The 26,549-nt window shown below is 46.4% G+C and overlaps 1 protein-coding gene across 2 annotated transcripts in view; it reads left to right on the top strand.

Moving 5' to 3' along the window:
* KCND1 (potassium voltage-gated channel subfamily D member 1) overlaps nt 1–26,549 on the top strand; it is a 1,089,685-nt gene that overhangs the window by 905,727 nt on the left and 157,409 nt on the right. For both annotated transcript variants that reach the window (XM_069645487.1, XM_069645488.1), the window contains exon 6: nt 17,629–17,864. In XM_069645487.1, coding sequence (XP_069501588.1) covers nt 17,629–17,864 — 236 coding nt within the window. The remainder of the gene's footprint in view (nt 1–17,628; nt 17,865–26,549) is intronic.

Genomic DNA, 26,549 nt, shown 5'->3' with positions numbered 1-26,549 from the left:
TCTGCCTTCAGAGAAGAGGCAGGGTTTTTATTCAAGGTTGTTTACCTTTCCGAAAATAAACAAGAGTGGCTTACAGACAGTAGAACTCTCTCCCTTCAATATTTTCTCATCAAGTTCAAGCTGAGTACGCCCTGTTGGATTTTGGAATGTAGTGTTTTCACAAGGCACTGAAAGTTTCATAGTAAGATATCCTGTTTCTGGCTGAAGTCATGGTGGTCGTGAGGGTATTGTTGGGATATACATTGTATAGTAAAGCGCAATCTGAAGTGATTTATTTTCTATATCATGTAAAGGGCGAGCATGACAAGCTTTATTTGGTTGGGGGTGGAGGTTTAGCAGCTTATTGTTTGTTTTGTGTTTGCTGGCCTCTAATTTTACCAATGTGACTCCTACACTTCTGTGCAGGAAGCTGGTTTACTTGAATACAAATTTTTGTTTTTTTAATCTTTTCCGATTATCCCTTCAACCAGGTAACTGGCTGGGAGCTGTAGACCTACAAGACGCAAATCTGCACATTCCTATTTGGCCTCCTCACAACCGCTATCTGCGGTTCTCCCTAAGCCATAACCACTATCATTACAAAGTCGTTTCGGCCCCAATGGTCTTCACCAAGCTTATGGCAGTGGTGGCGGCGTACCTTCACTTAAAAGGGATTCATTTATATCTATAATCAGGGCACATTCTCGAATTCAAGCTTTATGCCAGCTGCAGTTTCTTCTCCGTCTGACGTATTTATTGGGTCTGTGGGTCAATATAAAGAAATGCACCCTTATTCCAATGCAGAGGTTGTAGTACATAGGCTTCCTATGGGAGTCAGCATTAGGCTAAGTCTTTCCTATGGAAAGATGAGTACAGAACGTCCTGGAGACAGTAGGCCTGTTCCTGTCCTACACCCATACAACTGCATGGTGGTTCTTGTGTCTGTTGGGCTTAATGCAAGCCTGTGTTCTGCCAGTGCCCATGTCCAGGCTGAGTGTGTGTCGCACTGAGCTAAATCTGACCACAAATTGGACTAACGGAGGTGGTCTCCATTCTGGATCTTCTGTGGTGGGTAGATCACAAGAACCTTCAAACCCTTAGAGGACACTCGTCAGCAGTTCACCATCAGAGGAGACTCTTCCCTATCAGGGTGGGGAACAATCTTGGGGGAACTCTAAGTCCATGACATACGGAAGTAGGAGGATTCTTGGTAACAAATGAACTTCCTGGAATCGAAGGTGGCCTTTCGGGCTAGGCAGTGATCAGGGTCGGATTGTCCCCTCGTGGCCGGGTCGAAATCGTCCCTAGGGGGTGGGGGTCGATTTCTGGCCACGCCTGGGGCGGTTTGGAATTTTCTTTCCGAAAAAGCCTTTCATCCTTATTAGGACGATAAATGAGTACCAACACAGGTTGTGTGACATTGTATGCATATTTGTTCTATAAAAAAGAGCTTAAGCGTAAATGCTATACAATAAACTATTATCATTTGGCCTTGGACGTCTGTTTGCATTCATAGTATTTTGGTAATATGGTGTCACACTGCTGAGACCGTGGAAGTTATGGGCAAGATGGAGGCGCTACTAGGTCCCAACAGTCTGTCTGTGAGCGGTCCAGTCTTTTTGTTGCTGCTGCATTTAAGGAAGCCACGCCCCCTGCGAGTCGCGTTGCAACTCGCTATGCTGACTTTCGATTTTGTGCCTACTACCGTTCCTGACATACCGAGCTCCTCTTTTGTTTTCTCGGTTAATCTCCGCGGCCCTTCGCCTTCTCGTTAGGCGACGGCCGTTCTCTCTTGCCTTTCCTTTCCTTTCCCCTTATCTGGTCATCGGTTCCAGCCTAGCTTCGCCCCCCGTAGTACCCTCTACCTCGCTCGGCTGGTACCTGTCTTCTCCGTCAGCGAGGTTCCGGTTTTCCGGTTCCCTGTTGCTCGGGGTCTTTTCCGGCTTCCCTCGGTCTTGCCATCCCTCTCTTTCACCCCCTCTTTCTTTCGCACTCTCACATTCACTCGCTCTCTCATTCATACTCTCTTGCATTCACTCTCTCTCTCATTCGCGCACTCCAGCATTCACTCGCACTCTCATTCATACTCTCTCGCATTCACTCTCTCTTACTCTCACGGACTCACTACTGCTCTCTATTGCTCACGAGTTTTCTCTCTCTCTCTCCCCATACCTTTACCTGTCTATCGAAACAACTTACCTCCGTTTGCAGTCTTCTGTGCCTATGTTTGATCCTTCGGAAGCATAGAAGTTCTCCTTTGTGGCTCCACACTCCATCGCCTCTCCCAGGGCTCCTTCATCCAAGCCAAGGAATCACAGCCCGGTAGCTGTCATCCATTGGAGTATCAACTGGACATTGACCTCAAGACTTTTAAAGCCTCTGGATCCGCAATTCCTCCAATCTATCCTCGCCTGCAGCCTCACAGGGTTTTTTTCTGCCTTACTGGCTTTTTCCCTGTTTTGGGAGGGGCGGACTCCCCAGGGTTCACCTGACGGTTTATTCCAATAACGGTCAAGGTGGCCTCCGGAGGAGACCGTCCCTATCTCTTCGAACGCAAGAAGGGGAAAGGACTCCTTAAGAAGGATACTGAAGAGGAGAGAACCCCGAAAGACCAGAGGAGAAGACAGAAAGTCGCCAGTCACAGTGAAGACCAAGGTGAGGAGACTCCTGGGGAAGGAACTGTGGGAAGTGGCTTTGACAGTTTGCAACGCCTAACGAGTACGATGGTCCCTTGGAACAATACCAGGAGATGGTAACAGCGATTCAGGGTCTCCAGGCGGAGGTTCAGAGCCTTCGAACAGAGAACATCAACTTACGTCAACAGGTGGCGGCTCGAGAGGATTTCCGAGGTGACCTGCCTCCCCTGACGTTCTCCTTCGGGAAGTATGATGGCAGTCCGCAACTCCCGAAAGAATTTTTGGATGCCCGTATGATTTACTTTACCTTTCGACCTAAGGCCTATGAACTCGATAGGGCCAAGGTTGGGTTTTTGGTCTCCAACCTAGTGGGCAATGCTTTGGCCTGGGCTACTCCACTGATAGCGCAAGCAAATCCTGCGGTTAATGACTACGCACAGTTCACTCAATTGTTGCGGGACAGATTTGAACGACCAGAGGTCCAATATTCTTCTTATGAAGCCCTCCTGGATCTCCGTCAGGGAAATCAAGGTGTACAGACATACGCCTCCGCATTTATGAAGTTGGCTACGGAGGCGGGGTGGCCAGATTCTGCCCAACAGACCCTCTTCCGACGAGGATTACATGATGAACTCAAGGACGAACTAGCCCGGATGGCACGTCCTGCTTCCTTTCCAGAGTTGGTCACGATGTCTCTGCAGTTGGAGTTTAGATTGCAGGAGCGAAGATTACAAAGGAGGAGGTTCAGACCACATCAGACTATCGGAATACCCGCCTCAAATCCTCCTACTCGATCGCAGACAGAGGAACCTATGCAAATAGGATCAACTAGGGGCCCGTTGACTCCCGAGGAACGAAAAAGACGCAGAGAACAGGGTCTTTGCATGTATTGCGTATCCTCTAAGCATCTGCTTAGGAGTTGCCCCGAGGTACCCCCGAGACGGTCGGGAAACGCATCTCCCCGGTCTTGAGCAGGGAAAGGAACCGGGCGGAATTGATTAATCCCTGCAATTCCAGGCAGCAGGATAAGCCGAAAGAGGACCATAGACTCATGGTATTTACAGTTCATCTGACTTTCGGATCTCTTGCTTCACTAGAAACCTTGGCTATGCTGGATTGCGGTGCTGCTGGAAACTTTATTGATATTCAGTGGGTTCAAGAACAAGCTATTCCCCTACTTCAGAAAGACTGTCCTTTACCGGTAGAGGGTGTAGACGGAGCTCCTCTCTCTTCTGGACCTATCATTCAAGAGACTTGTCCAGCCACTATGTCTTTGTTTCAACACCAGGAACAAATTACCTTGGATGTCATCAGAGCTGCCCATGTTCCCGTCATCCTGGGCATACCCTGGTTGCGCAAGCATAATCCCAGGATAGACTGGGCTACTAATACTGTAAGTTTTCTGTCTTCATATTGTTCCACTTCGTGTCTCCCCCAGACATCTCCTTTCAGGGGGAAGGGGGTTGCTGTTCCAACCTCCTCGGCAGTGGTTCAAACGATCCCTCCTTATTACCAGCAGTATGCCGAGATCTTTGAGGATATACTACCCCGTACTTTACCCCCACATCGAGCAGAGGATTGTGCCATCAATTTGAAACCTGAAGCATCGGTACCGTTTGGACGCATGTATCCGATGTCCCTACCAGAAAGAAGGGCATTGAAGGAGTATCTAGATGCTAATCTACAGAATGGCTTGATCCAGGAATCTCACTCCCCAGCAGGGGCTTCAATGTTCTTCATCCCAAAGAAGGGCTCTGCTGAACTCAGGCCGTGTATAGATTACCGAGGATTGAACAGCTTGACTATTCGAGACAGATATCCTATGCCTCTCATAAAGGAGGTACTTGAAGCAGTAGAAGGAGCCTCTATATTCACCAAATTAGACCTTCGGGGAGCCTACCATCTGCTGAGAATAAAGAAAGGGGATGAGTGGAAGACGGCTTTTCGAACTCCTCTGGGACATTTCGAATATAGAGTCATGCCCTTTGGCCTAGTGAACGCCCCGGCAGTCTTCCAGCGCTTTGTTGATAAGATTTTTTCCGACTTGCTGTATGCCTCAGTGGTGGTCTATTTAGACGATATTTTGGTCTTTTCCTCCTCTCTCTCGGAACACCGAAGGCATGTCTCCCTGGTCCTCCAAAGGTTAAGGGAAAATCAGCTCCTGGTCAAGCCAGAGAAGTGCATTTTCGAGGTTGCCTCAGTGTCATACTTAGGGTTTATCGTCTCAAAGGAGGGGGTACAGATGGATCCTGAGAAGGTAAGGGCAGTCCTTAGATGGCCTGTTCCGAAGAGTCCCAAGGACATAGAGGTTTTTGGGTCTTTCCAACTTTTACAGACGATTCATCCCTAACTTCTCTGACATAGTCTTGCCCATCACTCGTCTTCTAAAAAAGGGCCAGAAGTTTGAATGGGATAAGGATGCCGACCAAGCCTTCCTGGTACTCAAGAAAGCCTTTACTACTGCTCCCATTCTGGTGCAACCTAACCAATCTCTCCCCTTTGTGGTTGAAACGGATGCCTCTGGAGGGGCCATTGGAGCTGCCCTCCTACAAGTCGGCAAAGATGGAGCGGAACATCCGGTGGCTTATTATTCTAGAACACTTACACCTAGTGAAAGGAATTACTCGGTGTTGGAACGAGAGCTACTGGCTATCCGACAGGCCTGTATTGAATGGAGACATTTGTTACAGGGAGCTGCCCATCCCTTTCTGGTTCGTACTGACCACCGGAATCTGAAGATATTGCAGCAAATGGAGTGTCGCAATTCCAGACACGCTCGATGGGCCTATTTCTTTTCCCAATATGACTTTGAAATCTCATATCTTCCCGGAAAGGAGAACGCTCTAGCGGACGCTCTCTCTCGGAGCCTGGAGTACCAAGAGGAAGAGAAACAGGTCCAGGATGGGATACTTGCTGGTAAGAGAATCCTGGGAATGGTCAGCTCTTTCCTACAAGAAGTAGAGCTTGCCACTAATCATATCGATGTGTCTTCAGAGTATCAACCACTCCTGGTGAAGAGGGGTGGGTTGTACTTTCATCAAGGCGTCCTATTTCTACCGTCTAAGGAGTTCCAAACGCAAGCCCTATATTGGTGTCATGACCTTCCGTCTGCGGGTCACAAGGGACAGAGGGCAACCCTACACCTGGCTTCTAGATATTTCTGGTGGCCGACAATGGTAAAGGACACTAAGGCATACGTGATGAGTTGTCCAGTATGTGCGGCCAACAAGAATACCACTCACAGACCATTGGGCCTGCTCCAACAAGAGCCTCTACCATCTCAGCCTTGGGTACATGTATCTACCGATTTTATTGTAGATCTTCCCCCCTCGGGGGGACACACAGCAATTATGGTGACTATTGACTCCCTGAGCAAGATGGCACATTTCTCTCCCTTACATGGCTTGCCTTCCGCCCCCATGACGGCCGAAGTATTCCTGAGAGACGTAGTGAGATTACATGGCTTGCCTCGGACCATAGTGTCGGATAGGGGAACCCAATTTACCTCCCGTTTTTGGTCAGCGTTATGCAGCTCTCTGGGGATTCGGAAAGCATTGTCTTCTGGTTACCATCCCCAGAGTAACGGCCAGACCGAACGCTTAAATTCAACCATCGAACAATATCTACGTTGTTTCTGCAACCAGGAGCAGGATAAGTGGCAGTCCTATCTAGCACTGGCAGAGTTTACCTACAACAATACCCAACATTCTGCTACAGACATCAGTCCCTTCTTTTTTACCTACGGGTATCATCCGAGACATATTCCTCTTTTTGGGATTCCTCCTACTACTGTGCCCTCGGTGGATCAACATCTTCATGATCTCCGTACCATCCAAAAGGAAGCTGTACAGAAGTTGGAGGCAAGCCGGATACGTTACAAGAAGTATGCGGATAAGAAGCGATCCCCTAACCCTAACTGGGCTGTAGGAACCAAGGTGTGGTTATCAACCAAATATCTCCCGCGTTGGGTTCACCCAGGAAAATTCTCGGCCCGCTTCATAGGTCCTTTCCCTATTTTGTCCCAGGTAAATCCTGTGGCCTTTCGGTTACAATTACCACCCAGGATGAAGAGGATTCACCCTGTTTTCCATACGTCTCTCCTAAAGGCTTATTTTCCCGATCCTACGAGTCATCGTAGACCCTCTTCTTTAAGGATCGAGGACCCGGACCCTGATGAGTATGAAGTGGAGAGGCTGGTGGATTCTCGTTACAGACATGGCACTATACAATACCTGGTCCATTGGAAAGGGTATTCAGCAGCAGAACGATCTTGGGAGCCCAGACGTAACATCCATGCCCCACGCCTTCTCAGATTGTTCCATCGCCTTCACCCAGGGAAGCCCGGGGGAGAAGGGATAAGGAGAGGGCATACTGTCACACTGCTGAGACCGTGGAAGTTATGGGCAAGATGGAGGCGCTACTAGGTCCCAACAGTCTGTCTGTGAGCGGTCCAGTCTTTTTGTTGCTGCTGCATTTAAGGAAGCCACGCCCCCTGCGAGTCGCGTTGCAACTCGCTATGCTGACTTTCGATTTTGTGCCTACTACCGTTCCTGACATACCGAGCTGCTCTTTTGTTTTCTCGGTTAATCTCCGCGGCCCTTCGCCTTCTCGTTAGGCGACGGCCGTTCTCTCTTGCCTTTCCTTTCCTTTCCCCTTATCTGGTCATCGGTTCCAGCCTAGCTTCACCCCCCGTAGTACCCTCTACCTCGCTCGGCTGGTACCTGTCTTCTCCGTCGGCGAGGTTCCGGTTTTCCGGTTCCCTGTTGCTCGGGGTCTTTTCCGGCTTCCCTCGGTCTTGCCATCCCTCTCTTTCACCCCCTCTTTCTTTCGCACTCTCACATTCACTCGCTCTCTCATTCATACTCTCTTGCATTCACTCTCTCTCTCATTCGCGCACTCCAGCATTCACTCGCACTCTCATTCATACTCTCTCGCATTCACTCTCTCTTACTCTCACGGACTCACTACTGCTCTCAATTGCTCACGAGTTTTCTCTCTCTCTCTCCCCATACCTTTACCTGTCTATCGAAACAACTTACCTCCGTTTGCAGTCTTCTGTGCCTATGTTTGATCCTTCGGAAGCATAGAAGTTCTCCTTTGTGGCTCCACACTCCATCGCCTCTCCCAGGGCTCCTTCATCCAAGCCAAGGAATCACAGCCCGGTAGCTGTCATCCATTGGAGTATCAACTGGACATTGACCTCAAGACTTTTAAAGCCTCTGGATCCGCAATTCCTCCAATCTATTCTCGCCTGCAGCCTCACAGGGTTTTTTCTGCCTTACTGGCTTTTTCCCTGTTTTGGGAGGGGCGGACTCCCCAGGGTTCACCTGACGGTTTATTCCAATAACGGTCAAGGTGGCCTCCGGAGGAGACCGTCCCTATCTCTTTGAACGCAAGAAGGGGAAAGGACTCCTTAAGAAGGATACTGAAGAGGAGAGAACCCCGAAAGACCAGAGGAGAAGACAAAGTCGCCAGTCACAGTGAAGACCAAGGTGAGGAGACTCCTGAGGAAGGAACTGTGGGAAGTGGCTTTGACATATGGGCCTATACACACAGTTATTAATAATACATATGGTGATCCATTCTTGTATGAAATATATATCACTTTACAGTGATATTGTAACCATATTTTTCATAGTGTACTTAGGAACAATGCCATTTGATACCACTTCCTGTTTTGTCAATGGGTGAAAGGTCGTGTTTCATCGCTTCCCGGGATGTCACTTTGTGGTGTGGTAAAATGACATCACTTCCGGTGATGTCATCAGAGATCAAGCGTCGTGAGACAAGGGGTGAGCTACTTTTTTGAGGTGAGGGATGGGCCACTTTTTTTCTGTGACTGGGCCTATTTCTTGTCCCAGTCAGACCCTGGCAGGGATTCTTGCCAGTGATAAAGAACTTAAATGCCCCTTTATTGAAAGACAATGCAGTGACGTTGTGCTACATCAACAAGTAGGTGGGCACGAGATCCATTAAATGATGTGCTCTAGCAGTCCATTTATTGGGCACTAAACAACAACATAGCGCCGCAGGCAGCTTATCTAGTAGGAATGGACAATGTTCAAGCGGACAAACAAAGCAGGAGATCTTTCGCCAAACAGGAAAAGGAGATAACCGAGCAGGTCCACCAGAAGATCTTTAACTCCAGGGGTCTTTCCCTAATGATCTGTTTGCAACAGAGCTCAACAGCAAATGTCATCACTAGGCCTTATGGAAGGGGAAGGAGAAAGGAACGTTCCATAGAAGATAAGCTATGGGTCAGAGGCGAGAAATGGATTCTCCCTTGATCCTTGAGGAAAGAATGTGTGCCTTTAGCACACCCAGGCCATCCTGGATTAACAGGAATCAAACAAAAGATCAGAGAGAGGTATTGGGGGCCTGGTGTGGATGCAGAGATTGAGAGATTAGTGAGGGCTTGTTGGCCATGTCAAAACTGTGACAAAAGTTGCAAATTGGGAAAATGAGAGATAATGCAGATTTCACGTTCATGTGGAGTTTAGGAATAAATTGGAATTGATATAGTGGGACCATACAATGTACTGCTATCGGGCATGAGATTTCAGATTGTGATTGTTGATTATTATTTGAAGCGGCTTGAAATAAAGTTTGCGTGGAATGTGTGCGCGATGGAGGTGATCAAATTCATGGAACGCATTTTTCGGAGAGAGCGTCATCCTAGAGTGATGATTAGCAATAATGGAGTACAATTCAAGAGTAATCAGATGATAGAATTTGACAAGAAAGTCACCAAACGAATGAGTTAGTAAAAAGGTATGACAGACTCATTGTAGAAACAATAGAACAGACAATCAGGAACAATTTGGACGTAGATGAACCTATTGCCGAGAAGTTATGGAGTAATAGAACATCAGTGAATAGTGATACTGGTGAGTCACCTTTCAAATTAATGAGGGGTGGAGATCCCAACACAATGTTGAACCCTACGTGGGTGAATGTTTTCAAGATGGCGAAATTCTTTCTACATGAACGCGGTATGCAAATGCAAGGTAGATATGCAGGGAATATAGTGCTGGCAGAAGCTAGTAGGGTGTGTGCAAAGGAGAAATACATTTTTCGCCCAGGGGATTGGGTAAGGATCAAAAACTGTGTTGTAACACATAAAGGGGGCTCAACATTCTATAATCCTGTGAAGAACAGGGAGGTGTTTGCTAATGCTGTCAGGATTGAGGATCGATCAATATGGAACGTTGATAGAGTGAGTAAGGGGAGGCTTGAGAAACTACCCTCAGAGTGAAGATAGGTTGTGAAAAGATGGAATTAATGGAGGAGAGTATCACAGAGTAGTGGTCAGTCAGAGTGAAACTGAGATAGAATGTCAGAATTATACATCACGTAGAGCAGTACCTGAAGAGAGATACGACATAAGTAATGTGGGTAAAAGAAGTAGATCACCTGCTGTATGGTCCAATGATTATATCATGAGATAATGTGCACAGCATTATGTTTAGGTAATCTGTTTTCTAATATTTAAGGGAGCATCAGTATCATTTTTTGGTTTGTTTAATCATAACACTGTATTGATGTTTTTATCTCCTAATTTTTGGGGTGTTATTTAATTGCTTGGAGGAAGGCAGATGTGTTATGTTTTAGATGCTAACGAGAGTCCCATTTCGAACCTGGAATGGACAACCTTCGAGAGAAATGAAGTTCGAGATGGAGATTGAAGGAGGGACGGCCACATCCTCTTGCAGAGATACTAAATGAAAGGGGTCAGGGCCTACCTGATTTGTGCCTTTGACTCGTGTTTTTGAAGACCCCCGCCCCCAGACCTGGCAGCAAAAAAGCACTATCCCCTTGTTGTGATGTCATGGCAACTGACAATCCCATAATCCTCTGTGATTACATCAAAGTAGGAGGATACTGCATTCAGCAAGGGAAATATTTGGTAATGGCTTCATGTTGAAGCAATACGCAGCATTCTTTTTGTCGATTATAAACAAAGCATATATAGGATGAAAGTGACTTTTGAGACACGGTCAGTCATCATTTCCGGGGTCACAACATTCAAATAAACCCACAATTAGAGATTTCCATTCATCTGAGGACTCTGTGGTCAAGTTGGGACAGAACGTGGGTGGAATCACTACAATCACCACTCAATGTTGAGTCCCCCAAGTCAGAAACCTTGCTGGGGACTTTGACTTTGTCGGGGGATCATTCGCTGTCAAGGACACTCTCGAAAATCAAGATTCTTGGAATCAGGATAATCAGAGTTGAGGGCCTCGCTCTCGAGGTTTATTATTTTTCCATCAGCGCCCAAAGAAGACCTGTTAGCCCATCTGGCCCCACAGGAAGTGAATAGTAGGCCATCTAGACATACATCTCCCCATGTGGCACAGTCCTCTCTGGCTACAGCCCCTGCTCCACAGAAATCGAGGGCCCTCGGGTCACACCAAAGACTCACTTAGAAAGGAGGTTTCCACCCACTTGATGGCAATGTTCCGATCACTCAGGTCTTCTTCCTTGTTTGGAAGGCATGATCATTCTTAATGGGACCCAGTCCAGAAATATACCATTCCTTCCAACAGACAAGAAGCAGGACCTGTTGGAGGTAGTTAGAGGTGCTTATGGTGTCAGACCACATTATTTAGACATCCAAGAATAAAGCCAAATATTCTGCGAACTGTCAGCAAACAATCATTGTCATGGTCTGTGTACCAGAAGGTCCTCTTGGTTGCAACCCGGGTCTTAAAAATCAGGCTCTCAGCAGAAGTTACTGTCTTCTTTCCTGCGGGAACTCTTTCTTTGGCTCCAATTAGGATGTCAAGGTCAGCGACTCAAGGATTGAAGACTAAAGCTAGACATTGAAGAGTGTGAGACTGGAGCATATAAAATAAGAAAATGCAGTGTATAAGTGCTCTACAAACGCTGTATGCCAACATCAGCCAAGAGGCAGTTAGGTTACAAGAAGAAGGGCCAGCAACCACTGTAACAATATTGGTAAAGCGGCCAATATCAGCAGAAGAGAGGCAGAGGAGGATGACAGGCTCTTTAGCAGCAGCAAAGTCTGCCTAAACTTCAAACATCTTTAGTACTGTTGCCCTTTGCATAGAGCACCCAAGTGGGTGGGAACACGACTGGCCATTTTCCAGAATGGTACGACATCGCAAAAGACAGTGGTTTACTAAATATTGTGCATACTAGTTTCACGCTTTAATTAGTTTCATCTCTTCCAAGTAGTCTTTCTAGAAAAGCAGTAATTTCTTCAACACAAAGGCAATCTGGCCAACGACGTAAAGATTCTGAATTGAAAAAGGATACATAGAAGAATTTCCTAAATCCCAGCTGGAAAAAGGCATCTATTCCTGCTACTTTCTGGGGGAGGAGAATGGCTTAGGTACCATCGGCCAATCAGAGGTCTCAAACTGTGAATATATTGGTAAAGATAGAGGGATTCAGGATAATTTGCCTTCTCCAGACCTATTCTCACCTACTGCCCTAGGTAGGTGATAAAGATCCTCCCTTTTAACGATCGGCCTGAGGAATTCAGGGTACAGGAGGGGGGCCTGACTATCCAACGAATATGAATGCAGAACGCCCTGCGGATGCACAGGAGACTCTGGAGTATGACAGGAAGGAGAGGGGCATTTTGGGGCCCAGCTCCTCATATTTTCAATTGACTGGAGCAGAACAGCTGAGACAGCCAGGGCGCCAAAACCCTCCCATCCCGTGTTCTGACTTCCCAGTACAGGGCCTGTCGACATCGATGTAAGAGTTTGAGGAAACTCTGCAGAAGAGGACAGGACCATAGGGATACCTTACTTTGGAGAAAAGAGGGGCTGCTTTATCAGGTTACCAACAGTGTAAAGAGGGATGTTCAGATCTGTTGCAAACTGTTAGTCCCTCCTCACTTTTGAAGAGTCATTCGCCACATTGCTAATTCTCACTAATCATTGGAGCATCAAAGGGTCACAAAAATTGTGGCACATGTACTTCCCCAATTCTTCTTGCCAGGGGTCCATGAGCAAATTAAATTCAAATGTATTGTTTGAAATGCCTAGTTTGCCAATTGACCTCCCAGAACATTGTTGGGAGAGCCCCCTTCAAACTCTTGCCCGTCATCGTAGAGACTTTTTCCAGGATCAACACAGATGTCATGGGTCCAAAGAGCCCATCCAAGGCAGGTAACCACTACATCCTAGCTGTTGCAGATTTTGCTACTCGGTACCTGGAGGTGCTTCCCATGAAGATGAAAATGACACAAAGTATGATTAAACATCTGATATCATTCTCCCGGGTGGGGTTTCCAAAAGAGATACTCACAGATCAGGACCCCCTTCATGTCACGGGCGAAGATGGAGCTAAAAACTGACTAACAATTGAGTCCCTCCACATCTCTATTTATCTTCCCCAGGCATATGGGCTAGTGTAGAGCTTTTATCAGACCTTTACGAATCTTCCCTGGAAATGTTTATTCAAAGGCACCAGGAACTGGGATGAGCTAGGTGCTGGCATGGACTCTGTTTGCCACCAGGAAGATCCCCCCAATTTTCTACTGTTTATTCTCCTTTCCAACTGGTCTATAGTCAAGAACCCTTTGATGTCCTTGACATTCTGAAGGACGAACAGGAAGAAGACAAAAGTAAGGAGATGGGCACCAGGTAGTTTGTCCAGGCTACCCAAAACTGCCTAGAAATCATCAGATGACATGTCCAACAGAAGTTACAAGACAGCCAAAAAAAGCAGCAAAGACTTTACAGCCAATGGACCCACCTGACATAGTTCAAGGTGGGCGATCAGGTCCTTGTCTGGTTGCCAACATCAGAAAACAAATGTTCTGCACAATTGCATGGGCCCTTTTATGTCATGCAAGTCCTCGGTGATCACAACTACTGGGTTCAGCAGGATGATTGCTGTAGGACCAGCTAGGTTTACCACATCAAATGGCTACAGAGGTAGTGACAACCGGAAACCAACATCTTGACAACGCCTCTGATAATTCGTACGCACCACAAATGTTCGTTCATTTCTCATGCAAACATTTCCATTACAAACCTGTACATACATACACCCCCACCCACACAGACATCACACCCACAACACACCCCCAACATACGCCTACCACCCTACTTACCTTTCCTTCCTTCGTGTTGTGATTCTGCAGCGCTGGTTCCCTTTCACTTCCATGATCAGGAACCGGCACTGCAGGGTCCTTTTCTTTTCTTTTTTTGGGCAGCTGCAGGGGTGTACCCCGCAACTCCCACTCACTATACTGTACAGTGTAGCCCCTGGCTTTTATTTTTTATTTTTTGCTCGGGTGAGCTGCAGGGGTGTCCCCCGCAGCACCCTGCTCACCATACTGTATACTATAGTGAGCGAGGTGTTGCGGGGGATACCCCCGGAGTCCCCGGCTTTTTTTTTTATTTACTGAGCCACCAAAACACATACCACAAAAAGTTCAAACTTTTGGTGGTATGTGTTTTATTAGGTTTTTTGTAAGGTCGGTAAATTCTAATTGGACATTTCATCCTAACCCCTAATCCCTGATGCTCTTCCAGCCGACCAACATCAGGATCTACAAGCCTACCCACAACACTTCCATGATGTTTTATGTGAACGACCAGGGTAGACTCAGGGCTTTGCACAAGGACTAAGTCGCCACTGAGGAATTCAGATCAGCTCCAGCCCTGCTACACCCAGGTGCACACCAGAAATCGGTGGAACAGGAGATTAAGAAAATCCTGTATGTAAGGGTTATTGAACCCTCCCAAAGTAATTTGTCATCCCCCATTATGCTTGTTCCAAACCCGTAGTTGGTGATTTTGCATTGGTTTCCAGAAGGTGAATGAGCTCTCAAACTTCAGTGCCTCTCCGAAGCCCTGAATTGTTAGATGATCATTAGATATCTTCCCTTAATCTCACAAAAGAGATCTGGCAAAATCTGTTGGCCTCTGAAGACCAGGAAACGGTGGCCTTTGTCACAGCCATGGGACAATTCCACTTCATGGTACTGATCTTTGGCATTGGATCCCTGGCTACCTTCCAGAGAGTGATGGATGTGGTGCTCGAGCCCCAAGAGGTCTTATCTGGATGATATTTCCATCTACAGTAAAATATGGGCATCTCTATTTGGTGGCCTAGATCCTACAGAAAGCAGAACTCATGGCTGATTCTGCAAAAACTCCCCTGGCCCTGGCTTTGTTAAAATATCTGTGCTTTCAAGTCCAAAAAGGAACTATCCGGCCCCTAGAAGGCACAATGAAAAGTATTCAAGATCTTCCTGTCCTCAAACAAATTGCTCTACTATTTCATCTTCATTAAATTTCTAAACAACCCGTTCACCACCCAGTCAGGGACCAGGTGGGAACACTTTAGAGATGAGAAGATAGAGAAGTCCCCTAACAATGTGTCAAAATGAACTGAACTGTGATGCATTATGGGAAGCCCAGCGTAGCCTGGCTGCCTTAAAGGGGCATTGATCTACTGTAAATTTTACATGGCTGCCTATCTACTTTGCACTTTTCTCATTTTTTAGTGCCAAGACAGAGGGAAATAGATGAATTTAAAGCAGTCATTTTGTACTTTCTGAAGGTTGTTGAAGATGAGCAATCAAAAGACAACCCAGTGCCCAGGTTGTGACGTTCAAGGGTCTTTTTAAAAAAAAACACAAATATTGTAAGGGGTTAGTAAGAACTGTAAAGAAGGCATTGTAACATTTAAGAGTGGATGAAAGAATGAAACCTTCTATTGGACTGTGGTTTTTCAGTCCTATGCTCCTTCTTTAGGCTCTGCCAGCCTGAGGTCAAAAAGTAAATCACAATCTTTGGAGTTTAGGTGCCGTGGCACGTCTTTCTGGTCTCTTGCAGTTCTAAGCTTCGTCTTTCATTGAATTTATCAAGATGTCATTGTATGTAGCTGTCACCACCACCTCTGGTTCGCAAGATCGTCTTGATATGGACAGTCGTCAGAGTCTTTGTGATCTTAAGCAAGAGCTCGGGGGGCCTGGGGATTGGCAAGCCTAACTGCCTTGGTGCCAGTGGAAAACTCTGCTCAAGTCTTCTCCAGCACTTGCATCTCAAGTGCACTAATATGTGCACTTATAAAGTAGGCACTCCTGGAACATCCTCTAACTACGTACAATACACATAATAGTAGAATAACAGCAGCGGATTGACTTCTGCAACAATGTATAGTCCGACATCACATACACCATCCTGATTAGTTGGCACCATTTTACAACCTTGGACCAGCAGCACATAAACAAAACGAAACCCAGGTGCAGGGAACAACTTCAGACAACTGCCAACTTGGCCAATTAGCCTGCCATCTCTCATCAGTTAGTCCCTAAAACAAGGCCTTTTCTTTGCCCTTGTTGACTGTTCTCTTCTCTGGAACTTTAAAGGGAGTCAAGGTACATTGCTATCTTCGTCTATCTTCAACTGTAGCGTTTCGAATAGGTCTTGTTTTCTGGTCTTACACCACATGTGTGAAGACCATGATTTGCCTATTCTGTCCTCTTATTTAGTGCTATTTGATTCAATTATACTGGGTGTTATTACTCTGCTTGGCCTCTGGAGACTTGATTGCTCCGTCTTGCATATGCTTTCTGCATGTTTAATTGTCCAATACTTGGCAGATGTTTACTCCTTTACTTAATCTAAGAGACGTCTGTCTTACGTACATGGTTTATCCTCTTCGACTCCTTTTGTACCATGCAGTTGCTTCTTAATGCAGCATCCTTGATCCTTAGCTAAACAAATATTCTTTGTTCTTGCAGGAATATGTATTTCAGTGCCTGTCAGCTCTGCAGCCTTGGTCTCTCTTCTTGGGATTTTTAGTTTACTATTACAGAAAACTAACGTGCATTTTGTCATCATGGCTGCTTCACCCGTGTTATATTTTCTACTGTAGCGAACTTCTATATGTCTCATATTCCTTGCATTTCTGCGTATATACATCTACCTCATCTCTTCTCACTTGTCTTCTCAGTATACATGATTTCTTCATATCCATATGTTCGTTTACTTTGTTTCTTCAATCACATCTTCATTCTTTAAGTATTCTTATCTCGTTTCAGTGCGCCATCATGGCTTCTCTTCATGACATCACTGTTACACTTATCAGGCTTTACACCATGTCCTGTGGTGTCTGCAGACTTCCTTCTACCACTTCAGTTCGAGGGTACATTTGATACGGTTGCCTGAGTGCATAACGTCTTTCATATTTTTGATGAGTTATTGGGACGATACCAGGTGTCATGCACAGTGCTTACTTGCTGCTCTTCCAACATGATGGAGGTGAGGGGGTGGGATCCATGAGTGATGTGTACATCTGCTTCTCTACAAGACTGGTTAAGGAAACAAGTACACCATGTTCTAGCTTTTGCATATAAAAATGCAAGATGAATGGGGAATCACACTTGTTTCAGGTTTTGTCGAAACCATTTTAATTGCAAATAAATTTGCATGGCATACATTCTTTCTAGATTTTATGCAACATAATGATTTTATATTGCAGCTCCAGAGAGTTATCAAAATGTAGCGAATGTTGTTTACTAGCCAAGCATGCCAGACAATTTAGGATGCATCAGTGAGGTCCTGGTACCCTTTCCATGTCTATGCATTGGAGGGATTAAGTGATGGTGAATCTACTCAATTGACACATTGCTAAATTAAGAACCTCCATGGCTAATAGCAAACTGCAGTGCAACCGACTTAATGATTAGACGCAAGATCGTACAGAGAATATATAACTAATTTGGGGAATAATCTGAGGTTTATTCATATGTGCACAAATATTTTAAACTACTCTGCAGTCTCCACTGCTCTTTTAAATAAACTCCCTCCCCCACCCCCGTCCACAGTCTCCAATTATATTATGGGTGCATTTTTACCTTTATAGCATGTCTAGTAAAAAAGCAAAACCCGCCCACACTGATTCCCCATGCACAGGATTGTGTTGGCCATAAGGGCTGTCTACTGGCACAATGTATGCTATGTGATTTCAAATATGTGCTATATTGAGCTTCTCTTTCCTCCTTCCCCCTACACAGTGTCATGAGTTCACCGACGAGCAGACATACAGTGAAGCCTGCATGGCTGAGTCCATCGGCTACCGGACAAGCCGCAGCACCTCTATCTCCTCCCACCAGGGAATCAGCACCTCGTGCTGCCCGCGACGCAACAAGCGCCGTGCCATCCGCCTGGCCAACTCCACTGTCTCCGTCAGCCGAGGAAGCATGCAAGAGCTGGATACGCTGCAGATCCAGAAGAGCACCATGCCCCAGAGGTAAGGGAAAGAGAGGAATCACTCTACCACACACATCAACACACTCTAAAGTCAACCACACTCATCGGTTTGCTTCACTTGTCTTTTATTTGTCGCCAAGTGTGGTTCCCCCGGCATCACAGAGGTAGGAGACTCATGGCCAGTCTTGGCCTCCATTGTCTGGCATGCAACCAATGCGCAAACAGTGGAAAGGCCAGTGTGGGTTGTTTTCTTCTCCATTGGGTGGGCAATCTGGAATCTGGATATGAAATACACTGTCCACATTGCACTGATATGATATGATATGATATAATATGGCATAGCTAAAGTTATTTTAGTGGAACGTGGTTGGGAGTAAATGGCTTTGAGGGACGCCTGGGAGTAAGCAACCGCTCTCACCCAGACAGGGCTGTTTGGCGCTGTCTCATTGATAGGCAGGAACCAGGACACATCAAGAAGTGGGCCTGTGTATCCCACCCACAGCCACTGCATGATGTCTTAGGTGCCACAGCAGGAGCGCACATTGGCTGGATCTGCTCATGATGTGCACCCACAAGCTACAGGAACCGGCCTCCATGGTGAACCCCTCATGATTGACCCCTCATGATGTTCTCCATCAGGACTGATGGCCGGCTGCATGGTGTCCTCCGGTGACTGGCAGTGTCAGCATCATCACCGTGGAGGTCTTGTGAGGGTTTCAGCTCTAATTAATATTGTAAGCAAATGCAATAGGTTTCGCCTTTTTATGGTGAAAAGCTTTGCTAGGAAGGAAGCCATTTATGTCTCCTGTTGGATGGCATAAGGATGGCCCTTCCCCTTAGCGAGTGTTGAATTGATTCCAACAGGCAGTATGGCCTGGTCCCAACGGTGATAGAGATATGACGTAAGGGGCAGATCAACCACAACCTGGGGCATAGAGGCATTGCAAGGTACAGGGGCTTGGTAGAGAAGTCACTGCGATTGATTGGTGGCGCTGCATAGGAACAGTGAGGAACAGACTGAGTGACACACTGTAAAAGACAGGTGCCCATTGAGTACTGTGAGGGATGGGGTTAGTAGGAGGGGCAGGGCGCACATTAGGAATTTGTGGGTGTACTTTGAACAAGTGGGTGGCAGACACAATGGGCCTCATTGTAAGCATGGCGGACAGGGAACACAGTACCGGTAAGCATGCCGGCACCGTAGTTCCCTGACCGCCATACTACGAGCTGTGCTCACGGGCACCTGTCAGCCCATCAGATCTGGCCTGGCGGGCAGAGCGGCACCCGCAAGTGCAGCATTGCGGATGCACCGGCACCATCAGTGGGCACTAATAAGGGCATGGAAAGCTAGGAGACAGGCGTGTACAACAAGAGCAGGGCGTGCACTTTGTCTGTGAGGTGTGGTGTGATAGGGGCAAAGGGGTTGACAGGAAGCCCAGTGAGGGGCAATGCATTGGGAATAAGCCCTGCAGGGCCAGATAGACTGTTTGGTACTAGGGACGGGACACTGTAAGGAACATAAATCACACTGTGGAAAGGCAGGGGGCCCTGTGAAGGACTGGGATTACAGTGAGTGACAGGGATAGGACTCATCATGGCCTAGCTCCTTGGTGCAATGCACAAACCTTCCTTTAGATCAGAGGCCTGCAATCTTTGACTCTCAAGATGTTTTTGGCTGCAACTCCCATCAGCCCTACCAGGCATTGTGAATGGTGAGGGATCATGGGACGTGTGGTCCAAAACATCTGGAGAGTTTCAGGTTGCAGACCCCGGACTTACCTACATGCACAGGGTGTTTCAGTGAGATGAAAGTACACAAATCCCCTCAGTGGGAGGGTGAAGCTGCCATGAGGGAAACGAATAAGAATGAATCAGAGATTCACAGAATTGCTTCAGTGAGCTCAAAGCTCACTCAGGTAAAACAAGCTCCCATCTGTGAGATGCATGTGCTCATTTCAGTGAGATGCACAAGCTGCAGTCTTAGAAACGCACCAACTTCCCTTGAGGTGATCACAAGCTCCTCTGGAAAGGCTGACACTGCCTCTGCAAATAGTATTGTATTATGATTTTGGTAACTACAGAGAGAGAAGAAATGAAAAAAGCGAACCATGAAAGAGGGCAGGATGAATCAAAAGTGATGAAATAAAAATACAAAAGGGAGAGAATACAAAACTGAAATAGAGAGAAAGACTCTGGCCCTCATTATGAGTTGGCCAGTGCGGAATTACCATGCCGGTATTACCGTATACAGGCACATTTCCGCACCAGCCAACTACAAGTTGGCCGGTAATTCAGGCACCTTACTGGCAAAAATTTCCGGTATTACCAGTGCCGGTAATACCAGTAAATCCCCCCATGGACTCCAATGGGACTCCATGGAATGGGTATTAACCACCATCACCGGCACCGCTGGGCTGAGTGACAGCAACAATATTACCAGCTGTCAATATCCTGGTGGAATTACCGCCAGGATACCGGCAATGTTGTAATGAGAGCCACAGAGTCTCATTTTAAATGAGGTGCAACATAACACGCACGGTAAAACCAAAACTGGCAGAGTCAAGTGTTCCACCTGTTTTTCACCATCCCAGTCATTTTGGATGGGTTTCCTAGATGGAGGTGAGCACAGAGCATCGGATCTGCTCTGTGTGTTTCTGAGGTATTGCAGGAAAATCACGAGCACCTGTTCCTACATCTAATTTTGAGACAGGCAAAGCGGCTTGAATACCCCTGGATTTCTGCCTGCTTTCCAAAAGCAGACAGAATCCATAGGAATTCATTGTAATGCCACCTGCCATGCATGTACACGGTGCTCGGCATAATCACTTTTTTTCATGAACAGGGTAGCAAAAAGCCACTGGAACATGGGACCGCCCATATTCCAGTGCCTTATAGAAATTCCCCAGAAGGGGGAGTGGGCACAGATACGGTCCTTTTCGGAGGATTCGCACCCCCACTTAAAATGAGCACAATAGTGTGTGGGCTCGAATCATGGAATTTTTTGCACTGCTGAAAAGTGACTTTGCACTGCCGACACAAACCCTGATTCATGAAACTGTGCAAAGTGTATTTTTGCACGCCAAGTCATTTTTGCAGAACAAAATGAACTTTGCACAGCAGAAATACACTTTGCACAGTTCCATGAATCCGGATTTGTGTTAGCAGGGCAAAGTCACTTTTCAGCAGTGCAAAGTCACTTTGAACGGTGCAACAAATTCCATGAATCGGGCCCTGCTTGTTTAGTCTTTTGGTTTCCAGCAATGCCACACAGGAGGATCAGGCTCGGACTGGACTATCAGTAATTTGGCCCCTGGCCGAAAGAGACTGATAATCTATGTGGGACTTTTTTTGTTATTATGTGAGCCAGTCTTGGACGTCTTCAGACTGTTTTAGGCATTGGGGTGCATAGAACTGCCAACCCACTCGTGGGAATGGCCACAATGCACAGGATGGGCTCATACTCATTGCTGTCATCTTGGCAAGATAGGTTTTTCTTCTTGCTAGTTCATTTTATTTTTGCCTAGTTTTTCTAATCCTGTATTTGTAATAAAATAATCACAGTTGCCGGTTCAGATTTCTGAACATTGTGAAATGACAAAATCCAGCATTCTGAAAAAATCTTTCAGTTTTTCATTTATTGCAATCTAAAATGTTGCGTTTCCTATGTTTTTACGTTATCAATGGACAAGCAGCTGCGTCATGTGTTACTCAATTTAATCTCACTATGCCATACCTTCCAAAATTGATAGTTCATAGATGTGATTTGGTTCATAGTGCAGACTGCTAACAGAATCCTCACTTGCTCACACACTCGTTGCTGCAATCAATGTGTGACCTGCAGGCTGCAGGTTCGAATCCCGGCAAGGCCAACTCAGCCTTTCATCCTTTCGAGGTCTACAAATGAGCACCTACTTCGGTTGGGATGTTCAATGCATGCAAATATGCCTTATGTACTGCGCTTAGGCATAAGCAGCAATGTGAATAGCAAATCATTATCACTGTGGTTTACGAATATGGGCCTCTTTTTGGGGGTAGTTGGCCACTTCTTTTGTTGCTTGACTTATTAGCCGACTCTGCTCCTGGCTTGGCTAAGAGTGCCTGAGGCTCGCATGTTGCAGGGCAGCTGCAATTTTCTCCCACATGAAAAGGCTATTTCTCAGGGGGAAGACACCAGAAGGTCTCTGGCTCTCATGTTGACTCTGGGATCCTGATCTTCCCAGGAGCTCAGTCTCAGTGCAAAAGAAAGGCGTCTTTTGGATATAGATTGCCATGTCTCATGCCATAAGAGGATATCTCAGATGGGCAGTGCTGGAACACCATTTGCATTTTCTAGGTTCCCCTGTCTATATGTAATTAGGTCCATGTGTTTGCACCTGTGTCCCGGCCCTCTTGGAGCTGTGGTGTACTTCCCTCAGCAGGTGTTCTCTGTCCACATCTATCTGGGCACCTGGCCATGTATGGCACCCTTCCGGGTGAAAGGCTCAGCAGCTGGTCTTTGAATAGGGATTTTTTCCTGGCTCTGTGGCTTCCTATTGTAGGAGCAGACTTTGATGTGGCTCCATCCCTGGGCTGGGTTCTCATTCAGGCCAAGTACTGCTTGGTCCAGGGCGTGCCTTCTTTTTGGAGGAGAGGGGCACCGGGCTGAAGAATCACCTGGAATCTCTGCTGTAGCCTGCAGATACTCTGGCTTGACTACGGGTATACTGTCCCTGTGATGTCTGTCAGGGGTCCTGATACACTGGTTAGGGATGTTAGTCTTCTAAGCAATCCCTTTCCCTTCTCTTATATTGCCCATTACCAAATCCGAGGCCTCCTGCAGCAGGTTCAAGTAGCTGAAGTGCCATTGCATTGTCTCTTACCCTTCTAACCGCTGTCGGGCTTCAGTTTCATGGAGCTTAATAGTTTATTTGAAAGTGGACTTGCTGGGACTCCAGAATCTAGGTTTCCCTACAGACCAATTGCCCATATGAGCAATCCATTCAGTATCCCTCTATGAAGCATTGGGGTACCTGTTAGTGTTGGGAGATGTTGAACCTTTCAGCAAATTCTCCCACTGTGCTCAGGTTTTGTCAGGGTGATTTATAATGTTGGTCTCCCGTCCCCACCCTCTGTCTGCAATGGACTGTTCTTAGGAAATTCAGGAGGCCTTGGGATGGTTTGGCAGCTGATGAATCTTTAGCAACCATGTGCCTCCCAGCTCTTCTATTTACTATTCTTCTCTTATCTCTCTTTGTGAGGAATTCGGCCACCCGCACAGTGGGTGTGCGGTGAGTTGGGCTTTTTTGGAATTTTAAATGAAATTGAATGATGGTAGATCAACCTTTGGAAAATGTGTGGGGCTAATCTGCACACATTTTTCTATACTCACTGCACGACATACGCATAGACCTGCAGGTCGGACCTGGCGGGCAGTGCGGCACCCGCGAGCACAACTCGTGGATGCACCGGCACCGTTATAAACGGTGCCGGTGCGTCCGAGCTCCCCATTCCCATTCATCCCTATGGGGCCTAATGGGGATGGGGAGTCCCTTATTACCGGCACCCGCGAATGGGCAATTACTTGGTCCGCCAAACTCGGCATGACCTGGTAATTGCCCATTTGCAGTGCCAGATTTTTTCGCAAGTTTGGAGGTAGCCTGTCTGTATTACAGGCATGGCTACCTCCAAACTTGTAATGAGTGATACCCTATCTTTTTATTTGACAAAATATGGCCGGTAATTTATCTCCATACAGGTACATTTAGAAGCCATTTCTAGCTCACGTAAAAGGCCTTGCAAAGGAATCCGTTTTCACAATTCCTGTGATTAAGCATTTCTTACAAGGATTTAGGAAAATGTACCCTAGTGTCCAGCCTCCTTGGACACCATTGGACTTGAATATTGTTCTGCCCATGTTGATACCCACCCCCCTTTAAGCCAGTGCATACATCTGATGTGCAACACATTTCCTGGAAGGCAGCTTTCTTAGTGGTCGGGTAAACGCCAGGTGGACCAATGAGATACACGCTCTTTGCATTAATGAAGCTTGCATAGTTATTCCACAATAACAAGTTATCCCTTAAAACCCTCCCTTCTTTCCTTCTGAATGAGATTTTGGATTTCCAGAATAATCGAACTATTCCATTGGCTAGCCCTTTTTCTCCTGCTGCTAGGTCCATTCACATGGTGGTTGTAATGAAAGCCCTGAGATACTACTTCAATCAGATGAGGAACTATCCTACAATATATGTAGACTTCTGGGAGTATACGTACCCCATGGCTAGGTGGGTTGTTAGGTGTATCACCCTGTATACTTAGGGCTGACTGACTATACGTAAAGGCGGCCGATGTGGCTCTTCTCAAGAATGTCCCTATGTCTGAAATATGCACAGCTGTTGCACGGAGAAAAGGCGCCACATGTACCATTCACTCTAGTCTTAAAGCAGGTGCCTGTGGGAAAGCCCGGGGGGGTCCACTTCCCGCAGAAACCTATTCACTTAATTCACCTTCTAGTTGTTTCTGTTTTCTCTTATATTTCAGTCTCTTCTTTTCTGTGCCCTCTATACACGTGTAGTAAGGTCTCGCATAGGAGTAGAGCTATTCAACTTTTATGACGTTAGTGAAGATACGCATGACGAAGAACCAGGATTATACATGACTTTTCCTGCTCATGTTCACAGAAAACCAGAAACACAAAGTAATTCAACCCAATGTACAGCAAAATATTCCTCATCAAGACAATCCATAAATGGTTTATTCAAAAAATGGAACCATGCAGTAATGCAACTTTCAGTACACGTCTGTACCCATGAGAGGGTGCCGGCACCGGGAGGACACCTGGCCCACAGCCACTGACCACCCGCTGTAACCAAGGTAAAGTAACCAAACCACAGGCAACCACACCAAGTAAAATGATGAATTGTTGAGTAGATATATTCTGAAAGAGGGTTTTGAGCTAGATAATACGAATTGGTGCATCTTGTGCCCATTTCAGCAAATACTAAAGGTATCAGTCGCCTAGGATGGGAATAACAATAGACAGGGTACATAGGCTCAGACTAAGGCAAACTAAACAGACTCCTTCCCAGGACAGCTACCCTCGCCCCAAGATGGCAATAAAACCTAAATGGAGGAACATGCTACAAATGGATACAACTATTTGGGTTGCAATGAAAAATTGATGAATGGGTCACCACAGTTCTGTCCAGTAAGAGATAAACTAATTGGTGTGAAACTAACAGAAAATTTAAAAAAAAACGAGGAAAGGGACAATGTCAACTTCAGAGGATGAAGGAAGATCCCCATGGCAGACTAAGAGGCCCGGAGAGGTATGATAAGATAGAGAGATGATTCTAAATGGCCCACATTAAAGTGGAGAACTGGGGGGTAGGGGTGCAGCAAATCCTATCTCTTGTTAAAGGAGCCAGGAAGACACGTATTTTATATAAAAGTGCCTTCTTAAGAAAACTACTTTAAAGTGTTTTGAGGACATGGGCCTCATCACGAGTTGGGCGCTAACCCCGGTGGTATTACCGTCGGTGCTATTAGCCCTATTGCCAAACCCCCTGGCGCTATTAGCGCTGGATCACGGGTTTGGCGGAACGGTAAATCCCCATTACCCATTGGGCCCATTCAGGAATTTCCCATGGGGAATGTTTGGCGCTATTACCGCCGGCGGTAATAGCACTGAAAATTGGCAAAATTGCAGCGGATTTGCCCCCAGCTCAGAGCTGGGGGGAAATCCGCCAAGCCTGTGATTTGGCGGACCCTTAAATGCAGCGGTAATAGCGTTACCATTGCATTTAAGGGTTACCACCAAACTTGTGAGTGTGATATTATGTGTGATGGAAAGGAATCAGGTTAGAGGTTCAAGTCGTTGGAATATTTTCACTGTAGACTTGAAATGTATGGTGAAACTTAAAGACATAGGCTAAAGCTAATGCCGTGAAAATGCTGGAGCAGTCAGGTATAAATGTGACTATCAGTCAAAAGGTTGGAAAGCTCATTGTTATATATTTACGGTCCCACCTGTGGAGCAGTGGTTACACAAGGCCAAGGAGGGAAGAAGAGTTGGAAGTAAATGTGGTTCTTCTTCGTGTCATGATGGCGGGAGCTACGTTCATTGTGGTGAAGGGGGCAGTGGAGCAAGATAGGTTTTTGGGGTATCGGGTGTAGGGGATGTTGTAATTTTGGTTATACTTGGGAGAGATGGAGTGAGATGGAGTGATGGGGGCATGGTTCACTGTCTCTAAAAAGAACTGAACAGGGTTTGATTTTAGCTAATTTGAGTTTGGTACAAACTGCTTGGCGCTGAAGCGTAAGAGGGCTCAACACTCCATATAGGAAGGCTTGGTTATTCCAGGAACTCGAAAGGGGAATGTAGCTATCACAGTGCGACAGGAAACGCTTGTTAACTCTTTGTATCCGAAGTGATTGAATTGCACCCTGCAATTTCCCACCTTCAGTAGAGTAGAGAGTGCAGGAGTCGCTTTCCTCCTTTACGAAAACTTCATGTGTGTACGAGAAGATGTTTAACTGGATAAAGAAAATAGATGGAGTAAAGGGGAGGTTGAGAAAAGATCTGTTTATGTTTGCTTCATTTTATTCCCCTATCTTGTGAAAGGACCGGTTTATGCAGAATTGTGTAGGGTCCCTAAGAGACTTTGCAGAAGGTGAGTGGATGATAACTGCAGATATGAATCAGATCATGAATAAACAGCTGGACAAATCATCTCAAGTGACATTC

The sequence above is a fragment of the Ambystoma mexicanum genome, chromosome 2p (genome assembly GCF_040938575.1).
Source record: "Ambystoma mexicanum isolate Mex_15411 chromosome 2p, UKY_AmexF1_1, whole genome shotgun sequence".
In the NCBI taxonomy this organism is placed as follows: Eukaryota; Metazoa; Chordata; class Amphibia; order Caudata; family Ambystomatidae; genus Ambystoma; species Ambystoma mexicanum.
The sequence above is the reverse complement of the archived record's forward strand: the minus strand, read 5'-3'. Positions and strand labels throughout refer to the sequence as shown.